Raw genomic sequence first — 15,188 nt, 5'->3', positions numbered from 1 at the left:
AACTGACCTGATGCATAGTAGAATTGACTTTCAGCAGAGTTGCATACTCTTGCAAAACACCTTTACTAGGGCAAAAATGCATCCCATTGGAGAGAAGTAACACGGATTCCTGTGCTGACTGTCTGCAAAAAGTGTGTTTCACTGCATGTCAGCAACTACAGCTCTCACGCAGCAAAATAATTTGTTAAAACATAGAGTTCACTGTAAACTGCCATTGCATTACCATATTTTAGTAATGTAACCATTTAAGGGTAACAGTGCAGAAAGAGCTCAGTCACCAATTTTAAATCTCACTTTGTATCTCAACTGGTTTTAAAACCGGGCAGCCCAAATCCTGCTGTAATTACATCTTTGAAAGGTGTGCGAGCACTGCCTAGGGCTGAGTTTTAAACATGGCTTTGGCAACAAAGTTCTCCGCTCTCTCTAGATCTATGGTAGCATGGAAAAAAAAGACTTAAATTATCAGCCCCGTTGCTGCTAAACAAACTGTGAAAATCATGTGTTTAAAGATTTAAGCATGGATTACTAGCTCTATAGATTTTAATTACAGACACCCTAGAAAGGCAGTTTGGTTTTGATCTTCAGTTTCTACAGGTGTGTTGGTTTTGGCTTGGGTAGAGTAAGTGTTCTTCGTAGTAGCTGGTATGGGGCTGTGTTTTGGATTTGTGCTGAAAACAGTGTTGATAACACAGGGATGTTTTAGTTACCACTGAGCAGGGCTTACACAGAGTCAAGGCCTTTTCTGCTTCTCACACCACCGCACCAGCGAGGAGGCTGGGGGGGCACAAGAAGTTGGGAGGGGGCACAGCTGGGACAGCTGACCCCAACTGACTAAAGGGATATTCCATACCATATGACGTCATGCTCAGCATGTAAACCTGGGGGACTCGTGATGGAGCCCTGCTTTCCTGGAGATGGCTGAACACCTGCCTGCCGATGGGAAGGAGTGAAGGAATTCCTTGTTTTGCTTTGCTTGCATGTGCAGCTTTTGCTTTACCTATTAAACTGTCTTTATCTCAACCCACGAGTTTTCTCACTTTTACCCTTCAGATTCCCTCCCCCATCCCACCGCGCGGGAGTGAGCAAGAGGCTGTGTGGTGCTTAGTTGCCGGCTGGGGTTAAACCACGACAACAGGTTACTCACACAAGTATGACTTAAAAAAAAAAAAAACCCAAACAAAAAAAACCCACCAAAAAAACTTATGCTTTAATTCTTCTCCAGTTCAGTTACAGCTGGTTGCCTTAATCATTTGGGAACACTAAAGTTGATCACTTCTCTGTGATTATCATTGGCTTAAAAAAAAAAAAGAAAAAAATCTATAGTCAGTATCTACATACTTAAATAACTACTCCATATACCCTCTAGAATGAAACAGCAGATCGTTTTGTAACAATCTTTACATAATTTGGGTAGATTATTGGCTGAATTCAGAACCTAGCCTTCATCTTAATTCCTGTACTCTGGAAATTAATTGTATTGGCAAAAAACCGTAGCCTTAGCTTACTGCCTGTGGAGGTCTTTGACAGGAAGTAACACTAGTTGCTCTGATAATTTAGTTAGTATAAACTCCTGAGGTTTTTGCATCTGGAAAAGTACTGGGCTTTTGTAGCTTTGAACATTGCTGTGAACCTGCTGCCAGAAGCCAGAATCTAAAAAAACATAACTTGAATAAACCATTTGCTTTCTCATTGTGTACAGTATTTCCTGGAAGCAAAGTAGCCTAGGAAACACCCATGTTTGCACAGATGAATCTTTTGCAGCTTCAGAAATACTTGTAGTCCGCTGTCGGGGCTCAAGCGTGGGCACTGTAGCTGCATCCGAGTCCACGGAGAGGGCTGAACAACTCGGGTCTGCCCGGTCCTAGTCCCCAGCTCACGCCACAAGCATACCCAGCCTCGCTTGCTTTGTGGTGCTATACTGGAGGAAAGCATCTGTTGGATACGCTCGGGCTAACTGCCAGCCGCTCTCTTTTCAGAAGAGGCGGCCTATAGCTTTAAGAAAGCACCTACTCTCATACGATGTTACAGGAAACACAAAGATTTTTGAGGCCTAAAGGGCAGACCCAAAGTCTGTTGGTGCCTTTGAAAATATCCCTTGAGAAGTGCTTAAAGAACATCGGTGGTGATAGCCACCTGTGCGTACCCAGGGCTGAGTTCCCAGTAGTGGCTCCATGGTGAAGAGACGGGTGTGTCTTTCGAGAGGTGTATTCGTATTGCAAGAGGTTGTATTTCTCACCCCCAACTCCCAGTCAGTCCTGTGTAAACATACTTTAGGGCTCTGGCTTTGATATTGAAATGTTAGCGGAATGGTTCTTTTTGTCTGTCCTTTTCTGAAGAGGTGAAATAAATATCCTGCAGATAGATGCTTCTGTTTTCTTTGAAGGTTACCGCCACGCATGCTGATACATGTAACAATCAGTCTGCGCTGATGTATGTGGAACTAATGCTATAATTAAGAAGAAACTACTGCCGAGCTGTGGTGCCTATTTTTGAGAAGCAGGAAGTGCTTCTGAAGGAAGCTGTAGGCACACCTATACTTGTTACAAATAATAATAATACAAAAATACCATTTGTTGGACAGGTGCATGTCTACAGTAATTTACCTTCCCTGCAGTAAATTTGTTAAAACCCTGCCCCAGGTAAATGAAATCCATAGTTTATAATCTGCAGTGATATAAAAGCCAGACAGTGATTTGGCAGCACTTAATAACCATAGTTACCTTCCTTGCATTCCTAAAGAGTTGCCTTATTATTCATTCAGTAAGATCAGTGATGCCCCATCCCTGGAAACATTCAAGGTCAGGTTGGATGGGGCTCTGAGCAACCTGATCTAGTTGAAGATGTCCCTGCCTGCGGCAGGGGGGGTTGGACTAGGTGACCTTTAGAGGTCCCTTTCAGCCCAAACCATTCTACGATTGAACGAATGGTTGTCTTTGGTTTAGGAATAAAATTTTAGAGTAGACACTTACTCTAGTTGAAAAAGTTTTTACTTTATACTAAGAATGACCTACATGTATATCAACACTGAGGTTTTCTGACTGGTTATATCAATACAGATGTATTTATATATGAAGATGCTTTATATCTCTGTTATGTACATTTTGACAGTTGAATCGAAGTGACAGCGACAGCTCAACACTAGCCAAAAAGTCTCTCTTTGTGAGAAATGCCACGGAACGGCGGAGCCTAAGAGTTAAACGGGTATGTGCTATGTTGCTTTGACATGGTTTAAAATAAAGTATGGGGAGAGAAGGAATAACAAACAACTTAAACTATATGCTTTATTTCAAGTATTGCAGCAAAAGCAATGCAAGTACCACATGTAGTCCTGTGGTTTCAGGTTGAAATCTCAACACAGTGGTCTCAGTCCTACATCTTCCCCCACCAACAAAGCTTAAGTTGTTCTAGTTGTGGCTGAAGCCAGCAGCAAGACACTGGTGCTCAGCATTGTGGCATTTACTGTTGGACTTTAGCTTGTTACTGTCAAAGGGATCTGGATTACGCTGCGCAAAAGTCAACACCAGCAACATATATCTTGAACAAATTTTGGTGGACATTTCAAGGATTCAGATGTCCTTTTAGAGGGGATTTACTCTTCTCCAGGAGTGTTTGAGTAGCAAAAGGATTGAAGGATGAGAATAAGATTTTTATTTCTGTTGCATGGAGTTCACTCTTACATAAGTTGAGAATTAAATTTTAATCTTGATTGTAACTAAAAAAACACTTCTGTGGAAGGGTTGTTACCAGGTAGCAGGATTACATTTGGCATAAGAAAGAAATACTGAATAGTCTGGGATGGCTTCTCCTGCCTGACTTATTCATGCAAAAATGTACAGTGAAAGGACAGTAAATAATGTGAAATACACTAAAGAAATGCACTTTCACAGAGTTCGTAACATTATGTGTTTGCTTAGGCCTTGAAAAAGCAAATGTTTATAAAAATAAACAATGTAGTTGAAATCTGTGGGGAAGTCTGTGTAGTGTTGATCTCCTGGCATTGTGTTGTCCTGAGGATCAGAATGGGGTTTTTGGTTTTAACCCATAAATACATCATTGTACACCTGGTTGGAGAAATTTTTGCATTTATTTTTAGCTAGTGACTGAAGAAAAATTCCAGAATAGATGAATTTTTGGACTTGGATCTCATCATAGCAGCTTTCTGCTAAAGAAAAACAAAAAATATTGGAGCTTTTCTGACTGTATTGTGTCAAACCCTACACTAGCCTCTCTAGATATTAATTTTTATTGTTCTGTCTTCCAAATGATTCAGCCTGTTTGCCAACCAATCATGCGAAGAGCTACGCAAGAGTGCCCCATACGCACTTCCCTTGACTTGGAGCTGGACCTCCAGGCATCACGCACAAGACAGAATCGTCTGAATGATGAGCTTCAGGCCTTGCGGGATCTTAAACAAAAGCTTGAGGAAATGAAAGGCAGAGGAGAGACGGACCTTCCCCTGTGTGTGCTAGAGGATGAGCGATTCCAGAAACTCTTGAAACAAGCTGAAAAACAGGTACGAGCAGCATACAGATATCGTGTGAATAAATACACTTATGCCCCTACCTTTTCTATAAATTCGTTCAAGAATTCCGTCTATCATGTTAAAGATTTCTACAGAAGCTCACATTTGACTAATTACACCTCTGAATTACATAGCGTAAACAATATTTCTGTATTAGCATTTAAACAGCATTTAAACCTAGAATTTGAGGTAGTATTTTTCTAGTGCCCTCTAAATACTTTAGTAATTCAGAGTAGAAACTCTATTATTTGGAGTAATAGTTGTGGTTGGTGTCGTAAAATAGCATTTACTTAAATGTTAATTTAAAATTCTCACGTCCCAGCCATACTTCTACAGACATGCATATGCTTTTTGTCCTTCAGCATCAGTTGATTTACAGTCTGCACAGAACTTGTAGCCAGAAGATTTTTGTAAGAGGTAGAGAGAGGCAATGACCATTACTTACAGTGGTAGGCGCATGTGGGAAAGGCAGTACTTCCACTGTGGCTTTATTTCCTTATGCAGGACATAATTGTTCTAGTTTTGGCAAAGAAAAGCCAAATTCTGCTCTCTATGTGCTGGTCTCTAAATCAATACAAGTATATATTCACTGTCTCCAAACTGCCATAAGGTAAGATGGGATGCCCTCATGTAGATAAAAGACAAGAAACAGGATAGGAGGAGTGAGAGGCAACGGTGACAAGCTGGAACATGGAAAATTCCGACAAGATGCATGAATAGGTTGGATGTTGTGGGGTTTTTGTTTTGTTTTGGGGAGGTTGTGTTTTGGTTTGTTTTTTTAAATTGTGAGGGTGATCATACACTGGAATAGGGGCCCAACTTCCATGGTTGGAGATACTCAGAATCTAACTGGACAAGACCCTGAGTACCCAGCTCTAGCTTCACGTGCTCTGAGCAGGAGGTTGGAGTAGATGACCTCTGGAGCCCCCCTTCCCGTCTGTGTCAGTCAGTGTACCTCAGTTTTCAATGAGGGGAGGTTGCTAGTGACATCCAGGAGGGATTTGTACTCTTCAGCTACCTATGGTTGATAGAGATGAGTGTTTTGATGACACCAAGTTATTCAGAGTCATAAAAATGGAAAGCAATTTTAACAAGGTGCAGAGGACCTAATATTTAAGCAACAGTTGTTTGGGGGTTTTTGTTTTGTTTTTAAAAAAAGTTAAATGTCAGTAAATAGCCTTGTGTAAAGGAGGGAAGGGATGATCCTCATATTTACATATACAAAGCTGAGCTCTGAATTAGATGTTAGGAATGAGATACTCCGCATATAAGAAACAAAAACATCAGCAAAAACATCACAGCGCTCAGCAGATGTCAAAAAGCAAGTAAGGCAGGAATTACTAAGAAAAGCAGTTGGAACAAAACAAATCATTGTTTTATGATATAAATACATGTTATGCCTATAACTTAAACATTGTTCAGTTCTGGTTCCCCTTCACAAAGTGGGTAATAAAACTACAGAGGGTCGACAAGGACGGTCAAAGGAGGAAACAGCTTCCATGTTAGGAGTGGCTAAGTAACTACAACTGAAGTCTATAAAATCATGAGTGAGGTGGAGGAGAGCAATTAATCCTTGTCTTTTATAATACAGGAAGTAGAGAATTGAAGAGGTGGCAGTTTAAATGCAAGCAAACATCGCACAACATTTAGAAACTGTAAAAATGTTTTCCACAGAACATTGTGAGTGCTGCAAGTTTGCGTAGGTTCAAAAAGCAGTTAAATACATTCAGGGAAGAAAAATCCATCAGAAGTCATTAAGCATAATGATATCACCTACTTAAGAAGACCTTGATAGCTTAGGAAACAAAACTTTTTCCCAATATGTTCTCCCAGCTCTATGTTTATGCCCTGTTCTGTCCTCCCTGTCTTCCTGTCTCTCTTTCCTTGGCATCTGCTGTTGGCTATAGATAGTGGAGTTCTAAAATGGCTCTAAAATACTAGCAGAGTTTCGGCTGAGCATTGACGCGTGTTTTGAAAACCCTTGGGCGAAATGGGAATAAGACAGCACAACGTTTAAACGTCACACAGTGTAACTCTATGTTTTACCATGTGAATTCATTGTATTTAATTTGATCTTTCTAAGTAAGTTTTAACCCATAAAAATAGTGGCTTATATGAAGAAGCATAGCTAAATTTATTTAGAAGTTCATAGTTTATATCTAATGCTGGATGTAGGACAGAAATGTTAATTTTTAATTGTTTATTTAATTTAAAACTACTCCTACTCTAAAGCTATTCCCACTAGAATAGAGCATGCCTCTGCAACATTTAATATTATAAATCCTTTGGATTTGTGCTTTCTTATTTCAGCTGGCTCTTTCAAGGCAGCAGATAGGTTTGTCATATTTTGTATCTCTGGTGTCAGTGTTCAACACCATGACACACACTGCGATGAGGAATAAGGGTAATAATATACGTTCCTAAAATATATGCAGCCTGCAGCACAGCATTTAAGTCCTTCTTTTCCAAGCTAAAAGTCAGAGCAATGATCACAGCCACTCCACCTCTTTGAAGAGTGCTTACAAAGTTTCTAGAAATATTTTTACCCTTAAAATTGTTGCAGCCTTCCCCTGTGGAGCAAAACAACCCTGAGAATGCTGTACTCTGCTGTCAGTGTTTCCTCTTGGGTTAGAAAAACACAGCAGCCTAGAGAACATTGTCATAGATTATTTTTTAGATCCTGCAGGCATTATAATGGTGCAGACTAATGCAGCAGCTGGAGGTGCCAGAGAAATTGAGAGTCTCGAGTGAAAAATGAAACCACAGATGTGGGGGATGTTGATAATCAGTGGCTGCTTACTAGCACGGAGTTACTCTGCTTGAAGCCAAATACACGGACTCCATACCTTCCCTCCCCTTCCTACCACACCTTCCTAAGTACAGCAAGTATGTAAAGCCCACTAATACCCGCAGATCAGAAAACAGTAGGCGATCCTGTGCACCAGAAGCATTTTCTCTGGTTTAGATTGCATTTTTGTGAGAACTCGTGTGCTAGTTCAAACTTTGAGTCTTAAATCCTCATAGAAGCAAGTTTTCAGACACCTCGTGTCCTCTGAAGTACTTCCTCTTTGTGTATGTCCAAAAAAGATTCCTGTGAATATCTGTAAAGATCATCTTTATTTCTGTTGGTGCATCTTCTATGTAGAGGTAGTCTGTAATTATGTCATTAGTACCACAAATATGTCCTTGTTCAGTGTTTTGGTGCTTAGCACAGTTAACAGTTTTTCTTTAGATTCACTTTCATTCTTCTATATAAAAAACACTGAAGAACAAGATAGGACTTAGTGTTTCAGCTTTAATTTTGATCGTGTTTCTTCTTTTTCTCATGCTTAAGCTAAGCACAGATACAGAGATTCCTGTCGGGCACTCATTTTTGGCAGGTAAGTGCCAGATTTTTGGCACTTACTGAATGTATGGCCAGTGTATTAGTGTGCTATTTTATATAGATGGAGGATTCACTATCTTTATAAATCACTCAAGAAACTTGATGTAAATATAAACCTGGTCTTGTACATACCTTATCACATGCATACTTTTAGAGACATAGGGCTGAAATCAAAGTTTCTCTGAGAGCATCCTGAAAAAATAAAAGGATTAAAAAAATGAAAAGGGAGTACATGGTAATAGAGAGTATTAAAACAAAGAAGTCATCTATGCTGTTAACCTGAAATGCAGCAGTCACAAGAATCTCATGTGTAGTTAGGGAAAAAATAAAATTAGAAAAATTTTGAAATATTGTCTATTTAGTGCTTTGATAAAATGTTAACTAGGGGAGCTGATAAAACATAGCCAGTGACATATGTAAAATTAATTAATACGCTACCAGTTGTAGATTGCAAATTTATGTTCTCTAACTAATAATGAAAACAATATGTATAGGTTAATTTAATTTTTAAATCATAGCTATTTTGGAGTTGGGGAGTGAAAAAGTTAACAGCAGTACAAGCTGACTGGGTTTTGAGTGACTTTGTGAAAGGGTGGTGCTCTTTCATGTAAAACACTTTCATATAAAACACTGGAGTGCATTTCAACACACAGCACTGTCCTGCTGTGAACAGATTTCTATAAATACCCGCTATGAAACTGATAGTATGGACTAACTTCTTTGAATTAGTTGGTTTTGTTGTTTGGGAGCCTACTGGGTTGAATTCAGAACTGGAGACGTGAACTGCTAAGTTACAAACTAACTTTGAAGGTCGCTGTTTCTGGCTTGGGTGTGCGTTTTAATTTGAGGTAGCAGAACAGCATTTTCAAGTCTGAGTGCCTACAGTTAAGTGTCAAAAATTAACCTCTAAAGAACTTTTCAAATTGTTTGAGAACGTGAACTGCTTCTATTAAATTTTGATGGCTGGCAAAATTAAAAATGCAGTAAATAACATTTGTCTGACAGTCCCTGCAGTCTAGACATGAAGCTAAGTGCACACACGAGGTGGCATTGCCTGTGCCATGCACCCCACACGATGGGGGTGGTAAGGTATGCGTTATGGGACTCATCTGCATATGAATAGTGGCTGTTTGTCTAAGAAATCCAGGTGACTGCCCACCTAGAAAGAGCTGCTGTTCAAATTATTGGGCATTCAGAAACCCTTGATATTTTTTTTTTTTAAAACAAAAACACAACTCTTAATAGCAGACTGTCGCTGAAATGGTGGACGGTACAGCTGCGATTGTCCTGTTGATGCGGCGGTGTTTTTTAAAGACATGTGTAATAGCCAGCAATACTGAGGTACAGAAATACTGTAACTTACTAGGGGGTACGTAGCTGCTCAACAATGTTCACGTCAAAAATCACATAAACCTAACACTGCCAAGTGTTTTGCTTGACACAGAATTTGTCATTTCTTTGAAATGAATAGTTGTTCATTATTAGCAAAATATAGTTATTTTTCCCATTTACAGGCTGAACAGTCAAAAGAAGAACAGAAGCAAGGTTTAAGTGCTGAGAAATTGATGAGAAAAGCTTCTAAGGATGTATGCCGGTTACGGGAGCAGAGCCAGAAAGTGCCACTGCAGGTGCAGTCATTCAGGTATGGCCTGTTCGCCTTTTCATGCTCTTTTTAATGTAGTGAAGTAACATGAATTTAGAATTATTTCTAAATATAATTGTCGTGCCCTGTAACATTAGTCAAAAATCCACACGCCTTTGAATTGCAAGAAACATCACGCATTTCCAACACAGCTCGAAGCTGGAGTTTCGAAGGACCGGGCCTCGGTAACTTGCTCATGTGGCGGAAGTGGCAGTATGTCCGCTGAGCTGTGGTGGTGGTGAGGAAGCAGAGTGAAAAGTTTCAGCCCACTCTGCGGCATCTGCTGTGGGCAAGGACATGTGTGACCACTGCCATGGCTCACCTCCCCCACAGCAGGCTGACAGTGGACTTCAAGTAATGGGATCTTTTCCGGTGATGGCAGGTGCCTGAAGCAAATCGCCCCTCAAGGAGTAGTAGAACAGTGTACGTCTCATCAGGAAACTGATTAACCGCTACTCGTGCCTTGCTCAGGGCTTATTATTCAAGAGGGATCTTGAATCCCTCCTCCTTTTTGTTTCCCTCCTCCTCTTGGTTGCAGGAACAGCAACCGATTACATGAAGCAATTAAGCAAGTGTTCTTGCTTAGCATAAACCAGAATGAGCACTTTCTATCTCAAAATTTAATTCTAACTGGTGTGAATTCCTAAAAGGCTGGACAGTAAGTGGCAGGCTAGCAGCCTAAAGGCCACACTTCTATATAAAATGAAATATGAACCTGTTGGTTGAAAAATACAATGCTTACTCTTCCACACAGAAGCAGTACTGCAAGCTAATTTGATCTGTTTTTTCACCAACGCGTGTTTTTAAAGTTTGACTTCTGAATTCCTGTCTAGGAAGTTTAAGTTAGCCGCTAATACGTGTGAGGATTTTTTTCCTTTTTTAACTCAGTCTATTGTGAGCAGTTTGAGAAGTCCATAAGCAAACAGGGGCCTGCAAGGCACACATTGAAAACTACAACTGTAAGTGATGCAGAATCAAAGCAAGAGAGAAAGGAAAGGGGTTCCTCAGCAAAGAAGCGTTACAGCTGAGCTGTTTGTCTTCACTGTGAAATTCAGAGCATCTCCAAACAGTTTTCACGTTCTCTGCAAGTCCTGAGAAGGAGTTTTGGTCGGTGCTGATCATTTAACAGTCATCGCAGACAGTCTGCTGCACAAATTTACAGGAACATGTAATAGTGCTCAAGACATCATTCCCCTGCAAGAAGGGTATCGTAAGACTCCGTTCTCCTTTATCTTCTAATCACCGCACAATTAGCCGAGCAATCCAGTTTACATAGTTGATTTTGCTCTGAGCTACTGTTTCTGATGGGAACTCAAGCTTTACCAGTGGAAAACGTGGTTTAGTCTGCTGGACAAAGAGTTACCTCCTGAGGCTGAATTGTACTCACCCAGCTAGTTGGACTTGTTACAGTGCTGTGGCCTCAAAGACTAATCACAAAAAGGCATTTTTGAAGCTCTCAAGAATGACTCTTCTGAGCTTTAATTTTTAAGCCCCCAATACTTATCATCTGCTTTCTAGGCTGCTGGCAGACAAGCTTGTGTAAACTCATTACACTTCAGTCATCTCTCAGTTCATAGGAGACAGAAATGGTAACAGCACAGGGGAAGCAAGCAGAGAATGGGTTGACAATTCTGTTTCTCTGAGTCTTGCCCAGACCCAATTCCCCCCCCCTCCCCTTTTCCCAAGTCAGGATCAAATATTTTATTTTGCCTTTTCATCCCCGCACTGAAATAGCATCATAGGAAATTCAGTGACTAGATCGATATGTCGGTCTCATCGTTGGAACTATTAATGAAATACTGGGGTTTTTCTTTTTCAGAATTGGAGCTGCTTTTTACATAACTCTGCCTAAGAAGGGAATTATGTCAGAATGCTTCGGCAACCACATTTGTTGTAACTAAATTCCCTGTGTATTTTCCTCACTGTATATTTTCCAAACCTGTATTTTAAAGAACTATGCTGTAACTTTAGCAACTGTACAGCAGATGACATTGGAGTCCTGCCCTAAGTAGTAAAATAATAACTTGTTTTCTTTTCTAATTTCAGGGAGAAGATAGCATACTTCACAAGAGCAAAGATCAGTATACCAGCCCTTCCAGCTGACGATGTATAATTATGCATTTCCATTGAAGTGTTTGTCCACTTGCTCATCTCTTTTCAGATGAACTTTCCAGTGACCTGCTTTTAAAGATCTTCTATTCTACATTTGCTATTGATATGTTTATTTGTAAAATATAGTGAATTGAATTGTTGTATGCTTAAAAAATGGCAAAAAACCCCAACAACCGGAAAACCAAAGTAGATTAATTTTGGTATACTGATGCTGATTTTGTACAGTTTGTATGTATTGCATGTGTTTTTATTTTGTAAAGATGGAACAAAGGAACAAAGGCAGTACTAAGCATGTATCCTGTTGAACCGCACTGTGTTGAGAAATATTACGTTCAACAGAAGATTGTTTATCTTTTCACTGTTTTCATGTGAGCAGACTGTGAAGATGGCTGTTTTGCCATGCAATATTTTTGTACAAGAGTGTGACTTTTGTAGTTTAAAGTTAACCACAAGCATAAGCTCCTTTCCAAAACATCAAGGCTGCCTCACAACAGCTGCTAATTAGATTCATCACCCACATTGGAATTTTGTTTCTGAAAACAAATTTCTTCTGGTTTTGTTTTTTAATACTTTGTAGGAAGAGACAGAGTTCAGAATTTAGTTTTGTGAATGTACAGTACTTTAACCTGCACTAAAAGGTTTCTTGCATCTGCGGGAGAGTGAGAAAGGCAAGGCAGACAAGTAACCCTAAAAACTTACTATGAGATTACCAAAAGGGGCAGCTGCCTTCTGAACTGGAAGCTGAATCAAATTCATAATACCAACACCGAAATCAGAACAGTTATAGCCACTGTATACTTAAAAAGGAGAGTTTCTCTCTGTTACTCTTTTGTCCTAGGGGCTGTTTTATTGCCAGCTAGGAATACGTAAAAGCGTGTGTTAGGTTTACAAATACGAAGATGTTTTCATTGAAGTATTTGTACCAGGAGAAAAATCTGTTGCATGCTAACTCAAATATCAGAAGTCTTGTTGGTAAGGTAAACCCTTTCTGAAAAAGAAAAGTTCCTGACTAGAAGTCTTCACCTATTTCAGTACAATAAATAACATTTTCAAAAATACACAGTTGACCCTGTATGCAGCTGAGGGTGCACAGGTTTAATAAATAGATGTAAAGGGCACGTTTCAAGTTTGTCTTACGTGAAGCAGCCTGCTAGGAAGAAGCATCAATTCATTCTGTAAGAAGACCAGGACATCAGATGGAGGTGTTTAAGCAGCCCTGTCTTGGTGAAGCAGCTGGGGTCTTACCTTCTGCGGGTACTGTGTAAGTAGGTGGACATTGCAGCTAACAGAATTATTTCATTTTCTACTTAATATGTTGCACTCAGATGTATTTAATTCTCTGGCCAACATTTTCTTCCCCAAAGAACAAGCCACATACTCATGGACTTCATCTTTCAAAAAGGCTATAATTACTTGGTGAGAAAATAGAGGCAAATATCACCACAATATGGTAGCAGCTGTCTCAAATTCAAAGTGACAATTCTGGGTCAAGGGTTTTCTTGTGCACAAATACATCAGTTCACTTAAATGTATAGCCAAACATGCTATTTGGGGCAAGATGACTGATTGAACATCCTTTATGAATGAATGCCCCATTTGTTTTTTGTTTCTTGGGTTCGAGACAACATTCATGTTTGAAAGGTCAATTTAAAAAAAAAAAACAAATCTGGAATTATTTAATGTAGAGGTGAAATGAAGGTTGACAGTTTCAACTTCTCGATTTGATTATATAAGTTGTTTGTAGAATGATGTTTAGAGGTGTACTTTATGATTTTTCTTTTATTTATTTGCAGTCTTATTTATGTTCTGTTTAATATAGTTCAGTTCTGGCCATAAAAATATTTGACATTAAGGATGCTATTGTGAAAAATATTTAGAGCTGTCTAAGTTCTTGTCAAACTAGCTGTTTCTCCTCACGTGTTGAATAATTTTCAAAAAAAGTATTATCATCTGATTTGTAGGCATGAGGTGAGGTCAAAATTAAAGTATTGCTGGCTTTAGCTTGCAAAACTCATTTAAAAAGGAGATATCTAAACACATTCACGCTCCTCACTTTCTAAATTGGAAATTTATAGGCAGCTTTTAACAATTCTGGGTTTGGAGTTTTGGGGGTTTTTTACTAATTCAGATTATTCACACTTGAAACACTCAATAGAATAAACTAAAGTAATATCTACAAATAAACCCCCACCAGTTTAAAATTATAAATATTTCTCTTGAAGTGGAATTTACTCTGCACAGCAGGGTATAACGAATGTAATTACTTCTATTTCCAGGTACCAATGTCACTGCAGTTGCATATATCAAAATCTAAGTATTACTGGTACAAGACTATTTAGCCAAATGAGCAAAGTTTAGCAGAAATTGTAATAGAATACAAATCAAATAATTTTAAGATTTTTTTTTTTTACTATTGCTATGTTTATACTGTATTAAATATCAAATGCTCAGGACTGAACTAAATATTTAATCAGGTTATATTCTGAATGTGTTTCTGTTCTAATTTTGTCTGTAAGAGTATGCAAATACATCACATAGATTAACTTGTCTCTGCACTTTCCATGTGTTTCAGCGATTGGAAAATACATTTTTTAACAAAGCTCTTTTCCAGACCAGTGTTTTATTTAATTCCTTTATTGCTGTTCTATGTCTTTATGTGCTCTTCGCAGAAACAGATGGCTGCTACAGCTTTGTCAATGTAAAATCATTGCAATTTATAGAAAGTTCACATCAATCACTGACAAGTCTTAGGATAAGAAAGTTCTATAGAAAGCGATTCATATACTTGAAGTTACTTCTTTGCATCCATTAAGTAAAAACTGCAGTAGCAATGCACGTGGTCAGCTCTGCACTGGACAACATCTCATCATTAGTCAGAAATGCTGGCTTTCCTTGGAGGGCTAGATTGTGCAGGGTTACAGTGATTCATATATTCACACACACACACACACACACACGAGATGGAGAGTCTTGTATTGCATGACATTCTGTCTGAGAACATCTAGTTTACACTAGTGTAAGTGATACAGGTCCAGGGAACTTCATTCAAGGTTGTGCTGTATTAGGTTTTTGTAATGCATGTTGAACTGGCACTACAGACTGTTTCAGGACTTAAACTAATATTATTTTTGTAAAAAAGACATTGTTTAAAGCAGCCCCAGTAGGGGTTCTGCCCTTTAAAAGATGGTAAACTCTCCATGCATGCCTAGAGATTAAGAAAAATTTTATACTCATGCTAAAAAAAAAACAAACACAAACCACCACACACACCACACCACACACAACAAAAACACCACTACAAAAACAAAATCTGCAATTGATCAGACCTTCGAGAAATACAGTGGTGACTTAGATCTCTGTAGCTCATCAATTAATGTAATTAAAATTGAGGGTAAGTAGTGATTAAAGGAACTACTTAGTAAAACAGTCCCTCCCCCATCTTGTAAACAGTAACCTGTCTGTTCAGCAGACCTTTCTTACTGTAATGCAAGAGTAAAAAAAATCTGAAAACCTGATATCTACCCTTT

General features: G+C 39.0%; 1 protein-coding gene across 1 annotated transcript in view; it reads left to right on the top strand.

Moving 5' to 3' along the window:
* The window catches only part of WWC2 (WW and C2 domain containing 2), a 65,175-nt gene extending 53,513 nt beyond the window's left edge, over positions 1-11,662 (top strand). The window contains 4 exon segments of the mRNA XM_009330684.1: positions 3,109-3,201; positions 4,271-4,513; positions 9,422-9,549; positions 11,596-11,662. Of these exon segments, the coding sequence (XP_009328959.1) occupies positions 3,109-3,201; positions 4,271-4,513; positions 9,422-9,549; positions 11,596-11,662 (531 nt within the window).
* Positions 11,663-15,188: the final 3,526 nt, after the last annotated feature.

Source organism: Pygoscelis adeliae, unplaced genomic scaffold (genome assembly GCF_000699105.1).
Source record: "Pygoscelis adeliae isolate BGI_AS28 unplaced genomic scaffold, ASM69910v1 Scaffold167, whole genome shotgun sequence".
In the NCBI taxonomy this organism is placed as follows: Eukaryota; Metazoa; Chordata; class Aves; order Sphenisciformes; family Spheniscidae; genus Pygoscelis; species Pygoscelis adeliae.
The sequence above is the reverse complement of the archived record's forward strand: the minus strand, read 5'-3'. Positions and strand labels throughout refer to the sequence as shown.